Source organism: Giraffa tippelskirchi, chromosome 6 (genome assembly GCF_054371585.1).
Source record: "Giraffa tippelskirchi isolate mGirTip1 chromosome 6, T2T-mGirTip1v1.2.pri, whole genome shotgun sequence".
Lineage (NCBI taxonomy): Eukaryota > Metazoa > Chordata > Mammalia > Artiodactyla > Giraffidae > Giraffa > Giraffa tippelskirchi.
Genome location: NC_137280.1, coordinates 120,982,034 through 121,009,267, shown reverse-complemented (window position 1 = coordinate 121,009,267; position 27,234 = coordinate 120,982,034). Strand labels below are relative to the sequence as shown.

At 39.1% G+C, this 27,234-nt stretch overlaps 2 protein-coding genes across 17 annotated transcripts in view; one reads left to right on the top strand and one right to left on the bottom strand.

Moving 5' to 3' along the window:
- LOC145510158 (uncharacterized) overlaps positions 1 to 27,234 on the bottom strand; it is a 735,177-nt gene that overhangs the window by 580,468 nt on the left and 127,475 nt on the right. The window contains exon 3 of one of the 16 annotated variants that reach the window (XR_014056824.1): positions 19,696 to 19,771. The exons of the other annotated variants lie outside the window; for them this stretch is intronic. The gene's annotated coding sequence lies outside the window, so the exon portion shown is untranslated. The remainder of the gene's footprint in view (positions 1 to 19,695; positions 19,772 to 27,234) is intronic. 16 annotated transcript variants of the gene reach the window in all.
- The window catches only part of TRPC7 (transient receptor potential cation channel subfamily C member 7), a 141,877-nt gene continuing 128,054 nt past the window's right edge, over positions 13,412 to 27,234 (top strand). The window contains exons 1-2 of the mRNA XM_081500633.1: positions 13,412 to 13,520; positions 22,189 to 22,966. Of these exons, the coding sequence (XP_081356759.1) occupies positions 13,519 to 13,520; positions 22,189 to 22,966 (780 nt within the window). The 5' untranslated portion in view covers positions 13,412 to 13,518. The remainder of the gene's footprint in view (positions 13,521 to 22,188; positions 22,967 to 27,234) is intronic.

Sequence of the window (27,234 nt, the reverse complement as noted above, 5' to 3'; positions counted from 1 at the left end):
ATCTGTTAGGTTCTCTAGAAACAGATCACAGATAGTATTTGGGGTCCAAGATGTTCCTTTGTAATTAATACTGGTGACAAGAAAAAGGAAGAAGTAGGAGTGGGCAGAGGGAAAAGACAGGCCTGATCAAACTTTGGCCAGCCTGGAAGGGTTCTGTGAAATCAGTACATTCCTGGGCCATCCCATAATGGCTTGTATATTCCCCCCTCGATTAGTCACCAGAAATACGGCCCCCTGCCCTCCACAAGGATGGGGGCTCAGGCAAGGTAGGCCTCCGAGCCAAGGCAGACTCTGATGGAGCTGAGATTATCTGCTGATTCTAATCCTTTTTTGCTGGCAGCACATCTTTCCTTAATAGGGGAGCTGGTTTCCACCCCGACCTTTTTTCTACTCCAAAATCCTACTGCACACAGGGTAGAAGAGAAGCCCCTCCAGGGGTCTGGTGTACCTCTCTTCTTAAAAGAAGCTCAGAAGAGAGATATTAGTGAGATAACTACAGTGCCTAAAGTGGAAGTAGTTCTCAGGGTCCCAACAGATACTCATTATTTTCTTCTTCCACTTAATTTTTTAGATTCTATTAGGCAGGGGGAGAAGGGGGTGACAGAGGATGAGATGGTTGGATGGCATCACCAACTTAATGGACATGAATTTGAGCAAACTCTGGGAGATAGTGAAGGACAGGGAAGCCTGGTGTGCTGCAGTCCAGGGGGTTGCAAAGAGTTGGACATGACTTAGCGACTGAACAACAATAGGTGTTGTTGGCCTAGGTGCTGACCTGTTAATATGCTTCAGACCGTCAGCCATAAAGACCCCATGTTCTTTGGCTGGGGTCACCATACCAGCCTATTTACAGTCACAACTAGGCAAGGGAGTACTAATACCGGCCCATGCGGACCAGTTCAGTTCCACCCATACTCCTCCCTACCTCCATTGTGCAAGAGCAGCCCTATCTCCTCCAAATGATCAACTACCCTACCAAGACTGGGAGTCTTCTTCTTGCTTTTGATGCCTAACACAAGAAACTCAAAGTGCCTAAGGGAAAACTAAAATTTATGATTCAACGGTGCTCTTCTTGTGTGCCCTTGAGAAAGTATGCTCCTCGTGGAAAGCAAGACTTCTAACTCAGCAGAACCCAAAAGTGTAGGGAAAAGAAACACAATGACCCTCAGCAGGTCATTGAGAGTGATGATACATGGGGTCACTACGTTTCAAACCCTGATTCCTGTGCTCATGTAATTTTCCTACTGGGGACATAACACCATATAAGGGTCATTAGTTCAAAGCATTGTAAAAGATGGCATCTACTCCTGTAGGGCATTCCCTCTGAGCTTCCAGTGATGTTTCAGGCTAGCAGTTTATGAGTAATGATATGACCAGTGAATTTCATGGTCACAGACCCAATTATGAAACTTCTTTGCTAAAAAGGGAGTCCCTTGGTCTGAGGTTATGTTACACAGGATTCCCATGCCAGTGAACCAGTTCAGTTCAGTTCAGTCGCTGAGTCATGTCCAACTCTTTGCAACCCCATGGACTGCAGCACGCTGGGCCTCCCTGTCCATCACCAACTCCCAGAGGTTACTCAAACTCAATCAAATCCTCTATAAGCCCTTGGACAATAGTGCTAGTTGAGGCCCAATGGATAAGAAAGGCAAACTCATACCTAAATACATGTCCATTCCTGTGGGATGTGAAAATGAACAATTAATCCTATCAGAATATGATGAGTTCAATGAAGACAATCTGCCAGCGATAGTACAATTAGTCTTCTTGATTAATGGTGTCATGTTAATATTGTTCTCTGTTGCTGGCTTTCCCAGTGACTCAGTGGGTAAAGAATCTGCCTGTCTATGTAGGAGATGCAAGAACATGGGTTCGATCCCTGTGTGAGGAAGAAACCCTGGAGAAGAAAATGGCAACCCACTCCAGTATTCTTACCTAGAAAATTCCATGGGCAGAGGAGCCTGGTGGGCTACAGTCCACAGAATCACAGAGAGTCAGACACAGCTGAGCATATGAGCTAAGGAAGGATCACTGGTGCCACAGTGTTGGGTGCCATGGGGATCTGAGCTACCTGCTCACGCTCATGTATTTTGCTTGTATCTTCTGGTCCTGATATACTCAGCCCTAGATACACCACTTTCATTTTTCAATGAATTGTTCCAGGACTCATCTTACTTTCTGACTTATGGATATGGTAGGCTCCAACACTGGAAGAGATGACTCATTGGAAAAGACCCTGATGCTGGGAAAGACTGAAGACAAAAGGAGAAGAGGGTGGCAGAGGATGAGGTGGTTAGACAGTACCACCAACGCAGTGGACCTGAGTTTGAGCAAACTCCAGGAGGTAGTGAAGGACAGGGAAGCCTTGCATGCTGCAGCTCACGGGATCTCAAAGAGTCAGACTTAACTTAGTGACTGAACAACAATATGATGGACAGTCCTAGACATATAGTCAATTCGTTTGGTCAAATGACCCATCTCTGCCAGGACCCAGTAGCAAGCCAGAAGTTGCTTTTCAAATAGTATAAAAATTTCCACTGCAAATGGCAAGGCCATGCTCCAGAACCCCAAAGGCTTACATTATGATTTTCTCACTGGGGTTTAACACAAACTATATATGACATCCTTCCCCATCAGCTATAATCCCTAATCATATTTGGTCTGCTAGAGTGTGCGGCCCAAGAGCAGGGCTACTTGCACTGCAACCTGGTCCTACTGTAGAGGTTTTATTTTTTCCTGCTCTGGGATGTACTCAAAGCTGGAAATATTTTATGCATCCTGGTGTATAGGTTATAGCAGAATCCTCTGATATAGAATTTGCTGCCTCCAGAATCCAAAGAGGCCTAGAAGTCAATGTGCTTCTTTCTTTGGAAAGAAGATTGTAAGGCACAGTAACTTGTTTTTACTTGAGAAGGGATATATCAGCATGCTCTTGATTCCTGGACCCCTAAACATATTATAGACAAGGAAAATCCATAAATCTTCAAGTTTTCATCTTCAACTTTCTGGAGTAGATGTGTCTTACCAGGACCTCCAGTGTGCTGACCACCTGTGGCTCATCTAGCCCAGTAAATATAATATCACCAACCCAATAAATCAATATAATGATCTTCAGTATGCTCAGGCAGTCCAGATTACTTTGTTTTATGTTGTTATAAGGAGCAGGAAAGTTAATATAAATCCCTAAGCAAAACTATAGACATATACTGTTGTCTCATCCAATGTAAATATCTGATACTCTTTCATGATTTGGAATAGAAAACAATATATTTTCCAAAACAATGACAATGTATCTGAGGCCTATTAATCTACACCAATAAAGATACCATATGTAGTACAGTGGTTATGATTGGGATTATTATTTGCTTGATCTTGCAGTAATCTACAGGTATCACCCTCACCTCAGACCATGGGTTTCTGCAGGTGCTAGACTGACCAATTAAATGCAAGTATCTTGGGAGTTATACCTCTGTATTTTTTAAATCCTAAGGAGTGCTATTAATCCCCACTACTTTTCTTCTCCAGGATGCCCTATTGCTTTTTTACGTTACTGTGTAGGAGGTATGGAGGATAGCCTCAAGAGCCTTTCACTTGATCTTCCCTGCTGTCACAGTTTCTACCGCACATAACTAGAACCCAATGAAGAGGTTACATCTGCCAAGCATGCCAAACTCACTTAATATTCCAGGACCAGAGAACTGGCCATTAGGTGGATTCATGGACACACTGGATCTCCTTTAATCTCTATGCTGGCCAGCACTCCACTTATCACCTGGACACTGCATATCACCATTCTAACAAGCGGGCCACAATGAGGCTTTGGGGCCCTGGGTTCTAATGTCAACTCAGACTCTGCATCTCAAAATGCCTGGACATTCCCCTTTCTCTTTTTCCCAGTGCAAAGCTGTTCAAGTAAATGACCATAGGATCCTTTGGGGAAGGACTAGAGAAATCATTACCATAAAGATCCTAGGTGTTCTTTCCCACTTTTTAAATCAGTGGTTTCCAGGACTAAAAATTGGATCAGGTCCAGGAACTAGGCAAGATCATGACCTTAAAAAAAAAAGACTATATTTTTCAAAGCAGTTTTAGCAATTCATAGTAAAACTGAGAAGTACAGAGTGTTCCTGTATATCCCCTGTCCCCTCACATGTACTACCTTCCCAACAATCACCATGCCCCAAATGAGTGGTGTATTTATTACAACTGATGAACCTACACTGGCACATCATTATCACTCAAAGTCTACAGCTTACATTAGGGTTCACTTTTGGTGTCATATATTCTGTGGGTTTCGACAAAGGTATAATGACAAGTATCCATCATTACAGTATTATGAAGAACAGTTTTACTGCCCTAAAAATCTTCTGTACTCTGGCTATTCATCTCTCCCTCCCTGCTAACCCCTAGCAACCACTGATCTTTTTACTGTCAATATAGCTTTGCCTTTCCAAGAACATCATATCATTAGAATTGTATGATATACAGACTTTCCAGATTGGATTCTTTCATTAAGTAATATACATTTAGGATCATGACTTTTTATTAAAGTAACAGACTCTCAGCCTACCAGTCATCCTTTCTTGATTTTTCTACAGGCACAAACTGAATAGTATCTTAGTTAGCTACCCATTTATTTTGTTCTCATAGATACTGTTTTCTATTAAAATTTCTAAAATTCTACAGGTTATACTCTTGACTGACAATCCAGTGTTGCTGGTCATTACAATATTACAACAGTCTGGCTTAGGATGTTTAAGTAAACCTGACTCCATTGTTTCAGGGATCTTTTAAGACCACTGCTATTGAGCCAAGTTCTATAACAACTATCCTACTGCTTTCAAACTGTGGTGCTATAGAAGACTCTTGAGAGTTTCTTGGATAGCAAGGAGATCAAACCAGTCAATCCTAAAGGAAATCAACTCTGAATATTCACTGGAAGGACTAATGCTGAAGCTCCAATACTCTGATTACCTGATGCAATGAGCTGACTCATTGGCAAAGACCCTGAAGCTGGAAAAGATGGAAGGCAGAGGAGAAGGGGATGACAGAGGATGAGATGGTTGGATGCCATCACTGACTCAATGGATATGAGTTTGAGCAAACTCCAGGAAATGGTGAAAGAGAGGGAAGCCTGGCACACTGCAGTCCATGGGTTCGCAAAGAGTCAGACATGACTTGGTGACTAAACAACAACAACTATTAACCCTGACCTACAGAGAGGAACCACACTGAAAAATTTAGTAATACTGGAGTTCTCCTTAAAAAAGCATTTCTTATGCTCTTAGTAAAAGATGTGTGCCCTAGGTCGGTTCAGTTCAGTTCAATCGCTCAGTCGTGTTCAACTCTTTGCAACACCCACAGACTGCAGCACGCCAGGCCTCCCTGTCCATTGTCAACTCCTGGAGTTTATTTAAACTCATGTCCATTGAGTTGGTGATGCCATCCAACCATCTCATCCTCTGTCTTCCCCTTCTCCTCCCACCTTCAATCTTTCCCAACATCAGGGTCTTTACAAAAGAGTCAGTTCTTCACATCAGGTAGCGAAAGTATTGGAGTTTCAGCTTCAGCATCAGTCCTTCCAATGAATATTCAGGACTGATTTCCTTTATGATGGACTGGCTGGATCTCCTTGCAGTCCAAGGGACTCTCAAGAGTCTTCTCCAACACCACAGTTCATCAATTCTTTGGCACTTGGCTTTCTTTATAGTCCAATTCTCACATCCATACATGTCTACTGGAACCATAGCTTTGACTAGACAGACGTATGTTGGCAAAGTAATGTCTCTGCTTTTTAATATGTTGTCTAGGTTGGTCATAGCTTTTCTTCCAAGAAGTAAGCATCTTTTAATTTCATGGCTGCAGTCACCATCTGCAGTGATTTTGGAGTCCAAAAAATTAAAGTCTGTCACTTTTTCCACAGTTTCCCCACCTATTTGCCATGAAGTGATGAGACCAGATGCCATGATCTTAGTTTTCTGAATGTTGAGTTTTACACCAGCTTTTTCACTCTTCTCTTTCACTTTCATCAAGAGGCTCTTTAGTTCTTCTTCACTTTCTGCCATAAGGGTGGTGTCATTTGCATATCTGAGGTTATTGATATTTCTCCCTAACCCTAACCTAACCTAAGGTCCCATGAACTTAATCATCATGAGCCTTCTTTGGAAATAATAATTCCAGCATTGCCACATCTACAAGCTTTTTATTTCCCTTCTCCATACTCTGTTATGGAAATTCTCATTTCATCTTTGGGTATTGTGAGCCATTGCTTTTTTCATGTTTCCAGGGACCAGCCTAGCAGGTACTTCATACCATCTTCTGGATCCTTGCCAGAATGTTAAATTTTATAATTAAAGAGTCAATAAACTCTTTACTACCCAATTTTTATTTCAGTTCCCCTTGATCAAGCACCCTAACAAAGAAGTCCCACATTGCATCAGTTCATCACCACTAAACCAGCATTACAAGAAATGCTAAAAGGTCTTCTTTGAGTAGAAAATAAAAGCCCACAATGAGAAATAAGAATATATATAAGAGAAAACCTCACTGGTAAAGGCAAATATATAGTAAAGGCATGGATCCACCACTTAAAAAGTTAGATTAAAGGTAAAAAGACAAAAGTAGAAAAATCAATTCTAGCTACAACAAGCAATTAAAGTATACACAAAATAAAAAGATGCAAAATATTACATCAAAAACATAAAGAGAAGGAAGTAAAAATGTAGTGCTTTTACAATGCCTTAAAATTTAAGTTACTATCACCTTAAAATAGTGCTGTATACTGGTCTATACATATGAAACACAAACCAAAAATTTATAATGGATACACAAAAAATAAAGAGAAAGGCATCCAAACACAACACTAAAGAATCCATCAGACAGCAAAGGAAAAAATCAAGAGAAGACAGGAACAAAGAACAATGACAAAAACAACCAGAAAACAGTTAACAAAATGGCAGTAAGAGCATACCAGTCAATAACTCTAAACATTATTTAATTAATATAATAAATGGTTAACTCCTCCAATAAAAGACAGAGAGTAGGTGAATGAATAAAAAAATAAGACCCATCTACATACCACCTACAAGAGACACTTCAGATATAAAAACAAAGAGACTAAAAGTAGAGGAATGAAAAAAGATACCCTATGCAAATAGAAAAGAAAGCTAGAAATACTTATATCAGACAAAATAGACTTTAAAACAAAGACTGTAACAAAAGACAAAGAAGGGCATTACATAATGATATAGAGGTCAATCCAATGAGAGGATATAACATCTGTAAACATTTATAAGCCCAGAGGAAAAACATCTAAATATATAAAACAAATATTAATTGAAATACAGGGAGAAAGACACAGCAATACAATAATTGTAGGGAACTTTAATCCCCTCTTACATCATTGAACAGATCATTCAGACAGAAAATCAACAAGGAAACATTGGCTTTAGATGACACATTAGATCAGATGAACTTAATAGATACATGTAGAACATTCATCCTAAAGCAGCAGGATACACATTTTTTTCAAGTGCACATGGAAGTTTCACATCACATGATAAGTCACAAAATGATTCTCAATAAATTTAAGAAGATTGAGATTACATTAAGCATATTTTTATACTACAGCAGCATGAAACTAGAAATCAACTATAATAATAAAGCTAGAAAAAACACATATGTGGAGACTGAACAACACGTTATTGAACAATCAATGGATCAATGAAGAAATCAAAGAGGAAATCAAAAAAATACTTTGAGACAAATGAAAATACAGCTTTCCAAAATCTATAGTATGCAGGAAAAGCAGTTCTATGAGGGAAGTTCACAGTGATAAAAGTTTACCTTAAGAAATAAGAAAACACTCACATAAACAATATAACTGTATGTTTTTAAAAAAATTAGAAAAGAACAAGCAAAAATCAAAGTTAGTACAAGGAAAGAAATAATAAAGATCAAAGCAGAAATAAATGCCATTGAGACTAAAAAGCAACAGAAAAGATCAATGAAAGTAAGAGTTGATTCTTTGAAAAGATAAACAAAATCGACAAATCATTAGTCAGACTTACTAAGAATTAAGAGACAGACTAGGGACTCAGGTAGCCTGGGTTCAAGCCCTGGTCAGGGAACTAGATCCCACAGGTGCAATTAAGACCCAGTTCAGCCAAATTATTTAATTAATTAATTCTTTTTAAAAATAATTAAGAGAGAGACTAAATAAATTATATCAGAAATGAAAGAGAAGAAATTACAACTGACATCACAAAATTACAAAAAAAAATCATGTGAGAATATTATGAATGATTATATGCCAACACCAACAAATTATACAACCTAGATGAAACATATACATTTCTAGAAATACATAATTTTCCATGAAGAAATGGAAATTCTGAATAGATGAATTACTAGCAACAAAACTGAATCAGTAATAAAATACTCACAAAAATTCCCTCCAGACAGCTCCACAGATGAATATACCAATCATTTATACCAGAGTTAATACCTCTCCTTCTCAAGTTATTTCCCCAAAAAAACTGGAGGAGGAAGACCCCCCCAAATTCATTTCAAGAGATCAACATTACTGCAATAACAAAACCAAATGAAGATCACAAAAAAAGAAAATTATAGGCCTATATACCTGATGAACATAAATGCAACAACTGTCAAAAATATTAGCATACCAAATTCAGAACTACATAAAAATAATTATAAACTATAACTAAGTGGAATTCATTCTAGGGTTTTAAGGATGGCTTAACATCCATAAACCAATCAACATAACATACCACATTAACAAAGGATAAAAATCATACACTCATCTAAACAAATGCAGAAAAAGCACTTGACAAAATTCAACATTTGTGTATGATAAAAACCCAACAAAGTGGGCGTAGAGGGAAATACCTCAACATATTAAAGGCAATATATGGCAAACTCACAACTAACATCATATTGAATGCGAAAAGCTGAAAACATTTCCCCTAAGTTCAGGAACAAAACAAGGATGTCCACTTTTACTACTTCTATTTAACAAAGTTTTGGAAGTCCTAGCCACAGCAGTTAGGCAAAACAAAAGAGATACAAGTCATCCAAACTGGAAAGGAAGAAGTAAAATTGTCATTTGCATATAACACAATACTGTATATAGAAACCTCCAAAGACTCTATGAAAACACTATAAGAACTAATAAATAAATTCAGTAAAGTTTCAGGATACAAAATATATAGAAATTTGTTGCATTTCTATAAACTAATAATGAACTACCAGAAAGAGAAATGAAGAAAATAATCCCATTTACAACTATATCAAAAAAGAATAAAGTTCCTAGGAATAAAGTTAACCAAGGTGGAGAAAGACCTTTACTCTGAAAACTATAAGACACTGAGGAAGGAAATTGAAACTAACACAAATAAATTGAAAAATATACCATATTCATGCATTGGAAGAATCAATACCATTAAAATGCCCATACTACCCAAAGCAAGCTATAGATAGCAATGCAATCTCTATCAAAATAGCAATAGTGTTTTTCACAGAACTAGAACAAATAATCCCAAAATTTGTATGGAACCACAAAAGACTCCAAATAGCCACAGCAATCTTGAGAAAGAAGTATTACACTCCTAGACTTGAAATTATACTACAAAGTTGTAGTAACCAAAAGAGTATAACATAGCACAAAAACAGATACAAAGATGAATGGAATAGAATAGAGAGTCTAGAAATAAACCCATGCTCATATGGTCAATTAGTCTACAACAGAAGCAATAATATACAACAGGGAAAAGACAGTCTTTTCAATAAATGGTGTTGGAAAACGGGGCAGTAATTTCCAAATTAATGAAACTCTACCACTTTCTTACACCATATATAAAAGTGATCTCAAAATGGATAAATAACTTAAAAATAAGACCTGAAACCATAAAACTGCTAGAATAAAACATAGGCAATAACTTCTTTGGCATCAATCTTAGTAATATTTGTTGGATATGTCTCCTCAGACAAGGGCAGCAAACCTAAAAATAAACAGAAGTACATCAAACCAAAAAACTTTTACAGAGTGAAAGAAACCACCAACAAAATGAAAAGGCAACCTACTAAATGGAAAGGATGCTCAACATCACTAGTCACCAGGGAAATGCAAGTCAAAACCACCTCATACCTTCTAGAACAGCTACTCTCAAAAAGACAAGAAACACCAAGTTTTAGTGAGGATGTCATGCACTGTTGGTCACAATGTAAACTAGTGCAGCCATTATGGAAAGCAGTAGAGAGTTTCCTAAAAAAAAAAAAAAAACTAAAAATGAACTACCATATGGTTCAGCAAGTCCACTTGTGAGAATTTATCCAAAGAAAAACACTACTTTCAAAAGATATATATACCCCTATGTTCACTGTAGCACTATTTACAATAGTCAAGAATATGAAAGTATTCTGCCATGAATAAATGAAGACAATATATATGTGTGTGTGTGTCTATAGATATATGCTGAATATTTACTCAGCCATAAAAAAGAATGAGAACTTGCCATTTGCAACAACATGAAGAGACCAACAAGGTATTAGGCGAAATAAGTCAGAAAGAAAGACAAATACCATATGATTTCCCTTATGCGGAATTCAAAACAAAACAAACAAACAAAACAGAAACAGACTCTTGATACAAACTGCTGATGGTTAGAGAGGATGGTGATAGAGGAATGGGTGAAATGGGTGAAGAGGATTGATTGAGAGATACAAACTTCTAGCCATAAAGTAAGTCACAGGGATATAACGTACAGCACAGGGAAAATAGTCAACAACAATGTATCAGGTTTGTATGGTGATGAATGGTAACTGGGCTTTTCTGTGGTGACCTTTTATATAAAAATACTGAATCACTATGTTATACAGCTGAAACTACTGTAATATTGTATGTTAATTATAACTCAAAAATTTTGTTTTAAAAAACAATGAAAGCTGACATATGCTGAGCTCTGACTCTCTGCCAGGCAATGCTATAAGCATTTTATGTGAGATCTCTCATTTTATCTTCATTGTAACTCAGTGAGGGGCTGTTATTACTTCATTTTATAGGTGATAAAACTAAGTGACACATTGGGGAATAGAATACCTGGAATTGAAACACAAGTTTGACAAAAAGTGCTATGTAGTCTACTATGAGCCTAAGAAAAATCAAAGTTCAAGATCTTGTTCAGACATCTATCATCTTCTGAACTTTTGCTGTTGATAGTAAGAATCTAATTATTTCTGCCTTTTACATATTGGAATACTTTGATATGTATGTAACGTTTTTCAGATTACAAGTGTTTACCCATTGAACCAAATGTTGTGTATAATATCCTCCAGAAGTGATAAAAACTCTTTAATAATGTGGATACTGAAGGCTGGATTCTTCATAAAACATCATCTTATCCAATCACTTTGAAGAGCTGATTCTGACCTACCTTCAATTTATTTATCTATAAAACAATTAGCTCATTTCCTCCATATATATGGCTGTTGTATTGTTATTGGCACATTTCTTAAAATATGGTTTGTTCTTTTATGAGCTCATCATGAGTGGAAACATAGTTCATTTCAGAATTTCTCTTGGTTATTTATTAAAAACAGAATATAATAAGAATTCATCTCTATCATTATCAACTAAAAGCCACAAACTAGTAGTCTTCAAAAAATATTTTAAAATTAAGAATACTTTATTCTGTATTGCTTCACTATTCATGATGAGGAGGAGCCCAATCAGAGATATGATCAGTGTCACAGATAATCTAACTCTGGGGTTGTGTAAGACACTTTCATTGGCTTCACATATTTTTTTCCTAAACTTCAGTATAATACTAAATAGCTCTTAATTCATTAACACTTTATTCAAAATGAATTAAACGTATTTGCTGCTGATTTTAATTAAAAATAAAATTCCTTTGTCCTTCAAGACCATAAAATTTTTAAAGAGAAAGTCTTAATGTTGAGGAAATTTCTTTTTAAAATAGTATTTCATTCAATAAACCACAACCATTAACAAGAAAGAGTTTGTGAAGAGGTTTACAGGAATCAAATTAGTTTCTTGTCAAGCTTTTTAGAGTTTTAACTAGATAATTACTTTAACTTCTCTGGAACAAGGAGGGAGAAACAACATTCAAACTTACTATGCATCTCTTAAATGCACACATTTGGAAAAAAAGTATTGTTACCCATTTTCACCCACCATTTACATATGAGAAGACTGAGATTCAGTGAGGTTAAGTATTATACTGAAGGTCACAAAGTTAATAGGTGAATCAAAATTCCAGGGTCTTTTCCCACATATCATGTTATATGCAGAGAAAACTTTAGTAGCATATTAATGAACCAATGTAACTGATTTGCATATAAACCTACAATGACATTGTGCAAAATATATTAAAGCCAACTCTTTAATCCTAAGTATTTAGACTGTTAGTTGTTAACCATGAGTTGGTTTCAAAGAATAAGTACTCTGATTTATTGTTCAGTGACCCAAGTAGATCCTGGGACTAATCTGGTATTTCTCTTACCCAGGTACTATTTCAATTAAGGAGGTTTCTCTCCAATGAGGCCATCAAAATACCTTAGTGTTTAAGAATCATAGATCATTTGTTAACACAGCAACTGGTGACAGTGGGGAGTGTGGGGAAATGGGTTTTGCATTAGGAATTTCCCTTCAAAAAAGTGGAAAGCTACAAATGAAACCTAACTCTTTTTAAGCATTTTTACTAGCATCAGACTTGATCTACCTCACTGACCTCTTTCTGATGCTAGACAATGCTAAAAGATCATGAAACAAAAGGTTAAAGTTAGAAAATGCACTGCTCACAGAAGACTAAGTGGAGTGTGACCTTAAAGCTTATTAAAGTAAACTAATTCTGTTATTCTTAAGGTTCCTCTAGTTTTAGTCTTCTTTTCAACTCCTTCCCTCTGTAAACACACATAGACACAACAGGTAGAAAACCAGTTCATTCCTCATTTTTCATTTAACAGACGAATATTCTGCTTCAGGAGCCAGAATCTGCTACCTTATATAATTGAGAGGGGTGTGTGTGTGTGTGTGTGTGTGTGTGTGTTATGCACCACTCTGGAGCTTGAGTGGGGGCACGCAGAAATCCTAAGGAGCTGTGGTAGGAAGGCAGAGTTGCTACCTCCCTTTGAAAGCTACTGGGAGAGGGGGTGGGGACTATAACAACCCATCACCACACCGCATGCCTGTCTCACACACGGATCCTTCTCCGTCATGTTCCCTGGGAAATTTCCCCCAGACTAGGAAAAGAACAGTAAAGCGGGTCTGCCACGGAAGGCGAGGTTTTACTATTGCAACACAAAGGACAGCGGAGCGCGCTTTCACATCCTCACAACTTCACTCACTCGACCAGCTTCATACTTCAGCACCACGGAGAGTGGCATCTATCCGGCTACCACCCATGGGGAGCCAGATTCCCGCGACTCAACACCGGATTCCGGTCATCTAGAGAACGGACAAGCCTGCGTATTTCACCCTCAATGTAAGCAGCTATGATGATTCTTTCATAATGATTTTTCCAGTAGAGGTGGTTTTCTCGTTGAAATATGGAGTTAAACTTTTATTTATTAGCTCTCTCCCTCTTGTGCATTGCTTGTGGTTTTAGATGTAAATCTGGATTTACAGTTTTTATTATTTGATACGTTAGTACAGAATTTTTTTTTTTTTTTACTTTTCATTGAAAGTCTAAGTTTACAAAGCCTTTTAGAAATAGGCAACTCATCCTGGTATCCTGGTCCTTTTATGCTAGAGTGCAGTTTTATTCCTAGAAGAGAGTATGTGTGTTGTCTCATCTCCTCCTACTTCACTACTGACAGTTTTTTAATTTGATATTTTTTGGTGGTTGTAGTTATCTTAATATAAATACAGGGGTATGAGGAGAAAGAAGATACATTCTAATTAGCTGCCACTATTAAAGAACTACAGGTGGGAAGAAGGAGATTAGTATTTTTCTTTCCATTTTTTGTTGAAAATGTGTGCTTTAGACATCCATCTAAACATAACGAATATGCTTTTAATAAAAGAGATGTAATCTGGCAGGGCTTTGACACAAGCTTTGAAACTCTGGAACACAGCATCTCCCTCTTTAAGTCTGAAGTCGCATAATAAATTCACTTAAGTATGATTGAGTAGACATAACCAGGATGCTACTGCCATTAATTGTGATTTAAAGGCTTAATGGATTTAGGGTAGATTTGAAAGAGGCAATAATGATTGACCCTGTCTGGTGGCAGTTAATTTTTGCCTCAGAATGCCACCTTCTGGTGGGTCCTATTTCTGAAGCACACATCAGATTTATGAATGAATTCACATTAAATCCAGAATATTCACTATGGATATAATTCAAACTCTCTATGATCTTTTAAACAATAACATTGATTCAACTGTTTAACAATTTACCAAGGTTCTATGTCATGATTAGAAGTTAAAAAAAAATTTATTTCTAAATACTCCTGCTCCTAAGCTTAGGGGCATATAAACTAGCTAACTCCTTTAGGCAGTAATTAACCCAGAAAAAATGCAAAACTATGTGAAGCCTCATTGAGACTAATTACACATGCGTGTGGTACCCTGGATGAGAGGATTTCTTGCTTAGGAACAGCAATCAACACTGCCCACCCCCAGATGAATATTCAGCATGTTACTTTTCTCAGCATTACATTTCATGATTTAAGGGCTTCTTCTTACTTTTGTGGTACTAGATGTTTATTTTAGATTCTTTAGTCACAGAGGTCAATAAACAATAAAAAGGTTATACACATATCTATTTTATTCCAAGACAAATCTTTGGAAGAAAAAAGTACATAACTATTAGAACTTATTGTTTCAGCTCTACCTGGCACTATACACAATGAGATATCTATTTCACAACTCCCTAATTCCCAATAGACCTATAAGGAAATAAAATGAAAAATCAAAGCAGCATACACAAAGCACTAGTTATACTTGCACAGCTAATATATAAGGTAGTTTGAAAATATTGAGAATAACTGCTTCTCTAAATGATGTCATTTGGTGAAAATTGCTGATAAAATCATTTATTAACATTCAAGAACACTGAATAGTTTCCACTCCAAGATCCAATGGGGGAAAAAAATCCCACGTTAGCTTAAGTGTTTAGAAAGTATATCTCAATATAATGTATTGTAATGATAATTCAGCTGGTAAAGAATCCGCCTGCAATGCAGGAGACCTGGGTTCGATCCCTGTGTTGAGAAGATCCCCTGGAGAAGGGAAAGGTTACCCTCTCCAGTATTCTGGCCTGGAGAATTCTATGGACTGTATAGTCCATGAGGTTGCAAAGAGTTGGACACGACTGAGCAACTTTCACTTTGTACTTTGTACACTACTGAGTAGCATAAGGATACTTTGCTTTTTTCCTACAGGACCTGATTGGCAAGGTATATGAATTCGTTCTTTTGTGAATAAAGCAGATATTCACTATTTGTTCATTCATGAATATACATTCATGGAGTAAATAGTGAATATCTTTTTTATTCAAAATATATGTATTGCACAAATTATTTTCACTAGCTTAGGTAGGAATTTGCATGCTTTGAATCCACAATTATTATAATTGTATTAAACTAAAATAGTTAATATTATGCAATTATTATTAAGCACTGTAATTTATATGTACTACCTCACTTCAATTTTAATAAAATAAAGAAGATGATACTTAGAAATAAATTGCATGCCTTTGGAAATAAATTAAAAATTTTAAGAGTATTTTGAAGATGTGGGAATGCCTCAGTCACCGGCAAGACTTAATACACTCTGATATTAGTCGAGTGTACTTCTGGCTTCTGGGTCATTATTTATAGTGGAGCTAACTGGAAACTAGTTTTCCTTTGGAACTCATACTTTATTTTAAAAGTTGTCAGTTACAAATGGGAAATAGTAGTTAAAGGATTATGTAGCTCCTATATTTATAAGGAGGAGGATACTAGTAAACATTAATACCTCTGTTTTATTGGCCTTCTTTAATAGCCAACCCCAATTCAAGTATTTAAGAATTAAGGTATTTGACCATGCATCATATATGAAGCCGGAGAAGGCAATGGCACCCCACTCCAGTATTCTTGCCTGGAAAATCCCATGGATGGAGGAGCCTGGTAGGCTACAGTCCATGGGGTCGCTAAGAGTTGGACACGACTGAGCGACTTCACTTTCACTTTTCCCTTTCACGCACTGGAGAAAGAAATGGCAACCCACTCCAGTATTCTTGCCTGGAGAATCCTAGGGACGGCGGAGCCTGGTGAGCTGCCGTCTATGGGGTCACACAGAGTCGGACACGACTGAAGCGACTTAGCATAGCATAGCATAGCATATATGAAGCATGAGGGGTACTGGGTGCCAGGTACATATACCATATAAACAAGTAATTCCCCTGCCCTCATGGATCCTGCACTCTAGTGGGAAATTCTACAGTCTAAGGAAACAGGAAAAAAAAAAGCAGGAGTAAGATGGATGGCAGTGACATACCAGCTAAAAGCACATGCTTTGAAATCAGACAGATTAGACTCTTAACAATAGTCTACACTCACAAACGAAGAGTTGACTCATTGGAAAAGACCCTGATGCTGGGAAGGATTGGGGGCGGGAGGAGAAGGGGACCACAGAGGATGAGATGGTTGGATGGCATCACCAACTCGATGGACATGGGTTTGGGTAAACTCCGGGAGTTGGTGATGGACAGGGAGGCCTGGTGTGTTGCGATTCATGGGGTCGCAAAGAGTCAGACACGACTGAGCGACTGAACTGAAGTGACCTGAACACTCACAAATTATGTAGCCTCACCTCACAGGTTGTACAGGCAAAAGTGGTTATTTTACCTGAGCTTCACTTTATCATCCGTTAAATGGGAATGACAATAGCAAGTATATCATACAGTTTATGAGGATTTAAAGTGATAATGCATGTAAAGTTCTCAGCATGGTGCCTGCAATGTGGTTAATGTGTAATAGGTGTTAATCATTACAATTAGTCATTAAGGAAAAGAGCCAACTGTACCATGTGATTGGTGCAAATTTAAAACAGTTCATATAAAGCAGTTAGCAGTGTCTGGCACACAGTAAATGTATAATATATGTTAAGTCGAGCTATTTTATAGTCATTTAGAAAAATAGCTAAGCTTTACATATCAGTGTAGAGTAAAATGTAAGCCAATATATAATCATTTACTTAAGTGTACTGATATATAAAGTGCTCATCATTATTTTGATGGACATTTGTATAAGGCTTTATAATATCCAGGGAATCTGAATCACATTTTCCGTCATGACTTTCATCTTGAGGCCCATAGAAGGTAGATTTTAATACTTCTTTTCTATTGGTAAGGGAACTGAGGTTTAGGAGAAAACTTGACATCACTTGACTATTTCGTCACTGTTGCTTTGAACTAAAACTCACAACATGAACACTTGAGAGGACGCACAGACCAGAGCCAGGTTTTCCTGGATGACTGACCAGACTCCAGGATATTGTTTGGTGCTACATTTAGTTGTGGAATGTTACAGACTGAATTGGTTTCAGGCTTGGATAATTTCTATAAAGACCTATGGTCCATGTAGCAATTTTACAAAAATCTCTAAAAAGACATTTTGATTAAGCATGGCCTTTGCTTCATCAGTAATTAACCACAGTCCTTGTCTCCAAAAGGCTCTGTGGTCATGCTCTTTTACAGTGGGACTTAGGGTGTGGAATTCATACTTTTTATGGATCACTGACATCTGGCTTCCTTCAGATTGGCTGAGGCATTTGTAAGAGCAGTTTGATAAAAATAGCAACCAAGGGATCAAGAGGGAGTTTAATAATCAGTCCTCCTCTCAAATATGGGTTTGTTTCCACTGAAATCCTCCTTCTCAATGACATCAAATGTCAATGTATGCATTTATGGAAAATGAAAATGATACACAGTATCTTAATTGAGGTGTTTGATGAATTTGATCACTTGTTATCTCAATAATATATGCAAATAAAAAGGCATTCGCATTCAAAGTTCATTTTTAAGAAAAATATTAAAGAAAGGGCAATCAAATGTTAACTGCATTTTAAAGAGAATCATTTTGCTCAGTTGACAAGATTCTGAGTCCAGCAGAGCAACACATCTGATTCATGAGTGTGAGCTTTGGCCACCAGCTATTGTGGATCAAATGACTTTACCTTTCTGACGTATCATCTTTTGTGGATTCTTTCCAACCCATGTGAAAAATATGGCTAAAGCCTGATTATCTATAAGGTCAAGATTAAATGGCAAGGGTCCAGTGGCTAAATATTTTCATAGGTATATAAATGCTTAGATGGGGGGAAATGAGGTTGGTAAAAGGGCTTCCCTGATAGATCAATGGGTAAAGAATCCACCTATATAGGAGCCACAGGAAATGCAGGTTCAGTCCCTAGGTCGGGAAGATCCTCTGGAGAAGAAAATAGCAACCTACTCCAGTATTCTTGCCTGAAAAATCCCATGGACAGAGGATGCTCGTGGGCTACAATCCAAAGGGTTACAAACAGTCAGACATGACTGACCACACAGGCACACACACATACACAAAAGGTTATAAACTTTCAGTTACGAGGTGAATAAGGTCTGAATATCTAATATAAAAAAAACATGGTAACTATAGTTGATAACACTGTATTATATAATTGAAATTTGCTGAGAATAGAATGCAAATGTTCTAACCAAAACATATATACCAAATCACCTCAATGTATACTTTAAATACCTTACAATTTTATCAATTATACCTTAACAAAGCTGGAAAAAATAAAACAAATGTTTTAAAAGCATCATTAGACTATAAGTTGGAGATAATAAGGACTCCCAACGAGTCTAAAAGGCCTCCATCAATATGAGAATCAATTCACAGAGCTCCAGGGTCTATGAAAACCTTATGTTGAGAGCAATCTCCTGGAGTAGCCTGTCCCACTATATGCCTGTCTGCAAACATGATTTGAAGGGCCATAACATTTCATCAATGTCAGATTCTGTAAGAAGAGGAGCAGAACTGACAATTCTTTGAGCATCCAAATGTATCTCAAAGCTGAGAGATTTAAGGATGGGAAAGAGAGGCTTGTTTATTTCTTACTACATCCGAGTGTCTGCTTTCAAGGTCATTCAGAAAAATGCATATCAAATGAAGAGGACATTTTAACTTCTGATAAATTCTAGCCACACTTATTTTTCTTTGATAAAACATGATTATTATAGAAACATCAGGATTTATATAACGCACTACTCTTGTGCAGAAATTATTTGCCCTAAGGTTTAGTCTTTTTGCTTCATCTACCTCAGGTTCTCCTCCTAAAAATGAAAATGTTAATACCTTGCTTTTTATGTTTGTTTGTTTAAGGAGGGGGATTAACAAATGATGCTTTAACATTCTTTAGGTTTGTAGGCATCCACATGGACTCTGAATTTAGATTGGGTACTTATGTGTTCCTTGGGACATGTTTCTCTGCTCTGACCTGGTTCAGTATCATTATATTTCCTTTGAATTAATCTCTCTGTGGCTTGTTGCTGTGTAACAGTTGTGTATTCTTGGTACTCATGACCTTGGTGCCTGACCTATTCTCCCACCTGAGCAGACTTCTAACATAGAAGTGATGTGGAATCAAGCTCTAGCTCTGGTTCCTTCTAAGACAGTTACTGTTACCTCTCTGACACACTGCTCAGGTGCTCCTGGGTGCATTCTCAGGGTGAGATGTGATGGCACGTCCAGAGAGGTGCTCCTGAGAGGGGAGAAGCCTCATCAGAGGACAGGCTGAGAACTTCCACAAGAAAGAGGTTTAGTCTTTTGTGGGCTAAACTCCCACCTGAGTGTGTGTCCCCAGATAACAGACCTTGAGACTGAGTTCATATCATCTGCAATAAGGCCCTTTGGGGACACAACTGAGGTGACTGCTTAGCTTTCAACTCAGTTACTGCCTCTAGTTCTGAAAAACTTGTAATAATAAGTGCCTGTGCCCAATTTGTGAGTCCTTGTCTCTCACCTGAAGATCTCTTTTGGACTCCCAATATACAGTTAGCATTGGCATCAATAAGCACCCTTTCTCCCTCGGATGATGGCACTGTTGAGAGAAATGAGCTAAGAAGGAGCTCATAAAGTTGAATTTTGAGAACCTTTTCCCCAGAAATCTCTTATCAACGTGCACTTTAGAAGAGTGGATGGCAGTTCAGAAGTTCTTCCCAAAGAAGCAAGGAGCACTCCATCAGGATTTATCATCCACAGTTGCCTTTTGAGGGAGTTGCCCATCATTATTCCTTTCACTTTTTTGCAGATAAAGAAGCTGTTCCACTGAACAGTTTAGCAGCTTCTCCCAAGAAGTGTGACTCAGGCCTAAGCACAGAGTACAGTCTGACCTCAAGTCTCTGCTTACCACCAGATTTGGGGCCCCCAAAAGAGCTAAAACTAGAGCATGTCAAAAGGTAAAATTAGCAGGAAACTAAATAGAGACCAAATTTTTAAAAATCACAAGACTGAATGGCATTATTATTTTTTTTAATCTCAAAACATTAAGTATAATTTAAAAACCATCTTCTGTGATTATTTTTATCTTTTACAGACGACTTAAATGAAATACTGAGTACTCTTAATGCATCGAGACATGGCCAATAACAAAAAGACAATTGGGAACATGGGAAATAGTTCAAAACCAATCCCCAAGTACGTACTCTTTAGAACAGAAACTTCCTCATTGACATGCACATCATGCTAATATTATTTGAATAATATGAGTGGGAGAAGACGAAAAAATATGGGTAGGACCAACAGGAGAATAAATAGTTTGAGAGGTTCAAGTTTGTAGAGAGTTAGGGAACACCTGGTCTAGACTCTCTATTTTACAGTTAAAGCATCTTGAACTGGGGACCTGCTCAAGCAGTCAAGGTAAACTAGAGATGGGATATCCAGCTATCATTTTCTCCAGTCTGCCATTTTAAAACCCTGACAAACTAAAGAGTAGGTAACTTGTCCAGAGTCACAAGGCTGGCAAAAGTTGGAGCCAGGATGCCTATTCTTGATTTTCTCACTTGAAAGCCTATCTCTCAGCCTCACTTGTCTCAAGATCGTCATCCAAGATAAGGATAATAATAGTATCTACATCACAGGGTTTATACAAAAATTCCACAGGCAGTATATGTGAAGTATATAAACCTCTTAGTACAGTTCCTGGCATATCAGAAGGGCTTAATAAATGTTGACTACTACTAATAGTATTGTATTAACATCTACACTATGCCACAATGGGAAAGAACAACATGTTAGTAATGAACCCAGTATATAAATTAAGCTGCTTCTCCATCCGTATAAAGATCCAGAAACTATAGCTGTATTTCCTCAGGCAGGCTGCATCAGTGGCCATCAGTAAGCGGCAATGAGCCTAGGCCCGCTCCATGCAACACCATGATTGTTGGTAGGTGCTCAGGCTTCATGGGGATGAGAAGAAAGCACATCCCAATATAGTGGAGGACTGAAACAGAGGTGTGGCCATGCCTGTGTGTTGCTGCAGTTTTGTCACAGTGCAGGAGCTCAACTGGGGTAACACACCTGAAGCAAAGGCCTTAGTATCCATGGTGGCCATTTCTATGGCAGAACCCCTGAAGAAGTGGGCACACCAATAGGTGGAAGGGGACCAACAGGGACTGAGTACTTTCTACAAGCATGCTACCGTGCTTAATCCTATCGACTTTATGGCACACAAAAAGTTATCCATGTTATATTGGTAAAAGCACAGAAAAGCACTGCACTAAAGCACAGAGAAGTTAAGTGACATTCTCAACTTTGCACAAATGGAAATAAAACAGTTGTTAGCCTGTTTCAGCCACATCATGACCCCGCCCTCTCCACCTCCACCCTTAGCTTGCCCTGAACCCACATTTTAGCTCTTTAGACGCTTCTCCACCCAAGGAGGATAGACTTCTGGGTAACTAAACCAATACTCTTCCATTAGTATAAGAACAGTTCAGGTTATTCAGTGTGTCTTAATCTCAGTGCTAGGACAATACTTTGTAATAAGATTTCATACCTTCTCAAAATATTCCAATTATGACATTCTTTTTCATCTCAAGGATGTTTGTTTGCTCTGCTCCCTGGGGAACCGTAGGATCCTAGGAAAGTAACTAGCATCTCTGTCTTGTCACCCCACAGGCTGGGGAGCAACACCTTCAAAAACATGCAGCGCCGGCACACGACACTGAGGGAAAAGGGCCGCCGCCAGGCCATCAGGGGTCCTGCCTACATGTTTAACGAGAAGGGCACGAGCCTGACGCCCGAGGAGGAGCGCTTCCTGGACTCAGCCGAGTATGGCAACATTCCGGTGGTCAGAAAAATGCTGGAGGAGTCCAAGACCCTCAACTTCAATTGCGTGGACTACATGGGGCAGAACGCACTGCAGCTGGCCGTGGGCAATGAGCACCTGGAGGTCACAGAGCTGCTGCTCAAGAAGGAGAACCTGGCGCGGGTGGGGGACGCACTGCTGCTGGCCATCAGCAAGGGCTACGTGCGCATCGTGGAGGCCATCCTCAACCACCCGGCCTTCGCGCAGGGCCAGCGCCTGACGCTCAGCCCGCTGGAGCAGGAGCTGCGCGACGACGACTTCTACGCTTACGATGAGGACGGCACGCGCTTTTCCCATGACATCACACCCATTATCCTGGCGGCCCACTGCCAGGAGTACGAGATCGTGCACATCCTCCTGCTCAAGGGCGCCCGCATCGAGCGGCCCCACGACTACTTCTGCAAGTGCAATGAGTGCACAGAGAAGCAGCGGAAGGACTCCTTCAGCCACTCGCGCTCTCGCATGAACGCCTACAAGGGACTGGCAAGTGCTGCGTACTTGTCCCTGTCCAGCGAAGACCCAGTCCTCACCGCTCTGGAACTCAGCAACGAGCTAGCCAGACTAGCCAACATTGAGACTGAATTCAAGGTAACTCTCCCATTTCCCACCCTGCCGGCAGATGGCCCGGCGAGCTCTTCTGGGTGTGTCCAGGAGCCATGTGGGCTGTCTCCCGCTCTAACTCAGGGTCTCGCCTGTTCAGGCTCCTGGGGAGGAAGGTCTGCTCAACCTGTGGCAGATATAGGCCTGATGGAAAAGCAGCTCCGTTAGGTGACATATTGACAAACAGAAATCCATACAGTTAAGAGACATGCAGGGCACAGGGAGTGTTACACTGTGGTTCTGGTGTAAATGCGCCAGCTCTGTCCCAGGCAGCTCAGAAAGAGAATGTCTACAATACTTTTCATTGTTTCCTAGTCCAGGTCTTGAACATCTTGATTGTCTCGCCAAGTTTACATCTGTCAGTTTTCGTTTGTCTTGTTCATATCTCTAACCCATCCTGGGCTGTGTTGATCCTAGAGTCAATAGCAATAGCTTGCTGAATTGAAAAAGGCTTACAGTTATCTCAAAGGGCTGAGGAGGCAGTACACCAAAATAAAAACGAAACTCTCTCTGTAGAGTTGGACTTGTCATCTCAGTAGGTGGGCCCTTGGCAAATCCCCTGAGAATACTTAGAACTACCAGGTCAGCCCAAGGGATGGAGACCCATTTCCAAAGTTCATTATTCAATAATGGTCCTGCACTTTTACTGTCAATGGACACTCCTCCTGAAATAGAAAACTGGGATCTAATTCTTTTAACAGTTTACTAATAAATTAAGAGTGAATATTTAGTGGACACGTACTATGTGCCAAGCACTGACTTCCTTACCTAGATGATGCTGTTTAATCCCCTCAATGACCACTGGTATGGGTACCATTATTGTGCCCATTTTATATGAGGGCACAGAGGTAGAGACATATCATAAAGCAGATAAATGGTAAAACCATTGTTCTAATCTAGGTACTCAGACACCAGAGCCAGCTCTTAGCCATCCTGGGAAGTTATGAGTCAAAGTCAAAGCCCTTGTTCATACACTGTGTTTCTCAGAGTTTCACTTGTTTCTATCTGAAAGACACCTTCCCATGCAGAGGTGTGACTGAAAGAGAAGAAACTACAACTGGGCTCATACTTTCTCATCCTATCATTCGGTCAAGCCTGTGATGCCATGGAGCAAGCAAAAAAGTGTCACATGTGGGGCGGACAATGAAGCTGGCACAAGATGTCACTGGCAGGAAAAAAGTTCACTGTCCAAACAGGATGTCAGTGCAAGAGTTGCCCCTGCCTGGGACACCATTAGGTGGCCAAGGGTGGGTACCAGCTCACAGCAAAGGAGGCCCCATGGACCATGTTGTTCAGAGAGATCTCAAAAGAAACAGAACTGAGCTGGGCTTTAATGAGCAGGAAGAACTGAATCAGGGGTGAGAGAGATACAGGCATTCAGAGGAGGAAAGTGAAGGTAAGGTCCAGAATGGCCCAGAGCAGGCAGGGGACTGATGAGAAGCTCCATGTGACCACAGTAAAGACTTCCTCTCAGGGCCCACAGGAGGAAGGCTGAAGAGACAAGTGGGCATATCTCAGAGGGCTCTGTGTGTCAAGCTGAGCAGTTTGGATATTATCCTCTTAGAAATGGTGAGCCACTGAAAGTTTGTGATTAGGAGACTGAAATGAAAGCTAGGGTTTTGGAAATTTACTTGACTGGTAGGTAACAGGAGTTAGAAGATTTGGGGTATGAGACACCGAGACTGAAGAGGACAATTTGGTTGTGCATGCGTGAGGCCAACGAAGCCTCTCTGCAGGAACGGGACCACTCACAGTCAGGCACAGAAGAGCCAGCCCCACAGGAAGCTGCAGGGCACTGCAAATTATGAATAGATGAAAAATCCTGTAATTAAACTAATTTTACTCCATCTGTCCCCTTATCTTGGATCCATCTACTGAACTGGAGCCACTTCCATAAATCCTGTAACATACATAGCCTCATCTAGAGAGACTTGGTGGATGTAGATGTGGAAATTAACCAAAGAAGCTCCCAAGGAATGCAGTTATTGCCTCTCAAATCCTTGTTCCTGTGCAATAAGCCATCTACCAGCAATAAGGTCAGTGATATCCCAAGGAAGCTTAGTGGAATTTTGCTTAGTGGAACTTTGTTCCCTAGGCTTCAGACTAAATTCACACAAGCATTTAAAAGAAATGACTAAGACAATAAATTTTTCTGCCCCAGAAAAAAACAATTCAATTTTTTGGATCAGATTATACGGATAATGCCACAATTCTCTGCTTATCTGGAATCTGGGAGCGTGCCAGCTTTACTAAATAAAATGATGCTAGACTAACACTTGGAAGTACATCTGAGCCATTTGTTTTCTTTACTAAAACCCAAAGTCTGGCATATTTTAGTATATTCAATATGTAAAACTGGAAGTTTGTTGAAAGCATCTACTACGATATTTTGATTTAACAAGTAAATTATGAAAATCATGTACAATTAAGAACATGACTAACATAATGACAAATCCTTTCTACAGTGCAATGAATGAGAGCAATCATAAATAAATTTGATGGCTACTAACATCCCCCAAGTTACCTTTGTTTGAAATAATGTCTTTCAGATTGTCGACAAATGGTGCCTTATAAATTAACATAAGCGTTCCTTTAGAACTTTATTACATATTCAACTATCCTTGTATGTGCATTCCTGACATCATGAATCCTCTCAGAGAAGACAGCAGCTTATTAGTAAGAGGGAAGTCAAATCACACACAAAAAAAGAAAGAAAACAGAGCAACTGATGTGTTCTAAAATGCACTCTTCATGAGTCTCTTCCGCTTTAGAGGATATACTGATGACTGAGGCCATGTGTTATGGAGATGACCCAAAGCCATCAATGGTGTGAAAAAGCTCTCAGGTTCTCACTGGAGATGTCATAAGTCATCCTCCAGATCCTCTAAAACACTCATTCTGGGAGTGAGTCTTCCTGACTAGAAAATAGCATGCATGAAAACCTGGATCTGGTTGCCCAAGCTATTGTTTCTAGAGTCTTTTTAATTTATCACCAGAAGAAAGTTTAGTCATTAGCAAGAAGTACAGCCAATGTCAAGGTCTCCAGTAAATTCTGGCTGGAATCAGATGTCTGCCTGCAAGCCATTATTTTTAGTGTAGGAATTATGCACATATTTTCTTATGTCTTTCTAATCTTCCTGGGTCTAGAAAGATATCAAAACTCGACATGGCCAGTGAGGCCTTCCTAATGTCATGAACGGTGCCTAGTAATCTAGTAAAGCACTCCATAAATATTTGAATAAAGGAAACCCTAAAAGGATAATCATTTCACTGATGAAGCAAGTGATTACTTTTATCAATGATTTGAACTTCCAACACCTATAGATTTCCACCAGAGGTATCTGATGGACCTGGAGAAATGGGGACGCTCTAAAGGCTACAAGGTGGTTGAAAGGATAAAACTTAACACATGAAATAACTGAAAACCAATCCTAGGCTGCACTGTCTGGTGTCAGTGAGCACTAAACTCCTGGAGGGCAGAGAGTGTTTTCCTGGTCTTATCCACACAGTACAGAACGTGTGGCATCTGGAAGGCACAGCCCACAAACCACATTGTGGTTCGCTGATTTATCTACATGGTAGGAGACAAACAAAGGGGAAATCTATTGGATGGGCTTTTCAGAGGTATTTCATCCCGATGGAATGGGCTCTGTGTAGAGGGACCTGGAGTAGTATGGAGTAATAAGAGATTTGCCTATCTCAGCTGAGTTACAGCTTCTGCCACCAAGAACACAATAAGGTCTTTACACTGCTCTTGACTTAGCCTTCTTGGTTTTTTCCTGCTTGGATTATCATCCTGATAAAAATGCTCAGGGTCTCCTATATTATGCTGGTGTCTTCTCGGTCAAATTCATGGGCATTCTGTCTATATGAGTTGTTTATACATAGAGATGTTGTTTCAAAAGGATTACAGATGTTCCCCTTTCTTCCAACTTAAGAGTCATGCCGACAGCAACATCTAGTGGGGATAGGAGGGGGATGAGGAAGCAAAGTGCTACAAGGCAATACTGTAGAGGGAGGTTTAGGGCTTTGGAAGGAAAGAGAAAGCAGAATGGGGACTAGAGATATTCCTCTTGTTTTCTCACCTTTTGCTTAAATCGGAAAAGTACTCAATGTTCACAAGTCAAGAAACTGTGGAAGCCCAACAAACACTTTACCCTAGGTATTTAAGATTTGGTCATCCTGAATGAAAACAAGCTGCAACTTAGAAGGCTTTTCAAGGCTGTAAACTGTGCTTCAGTGACAAGCAGTTTATT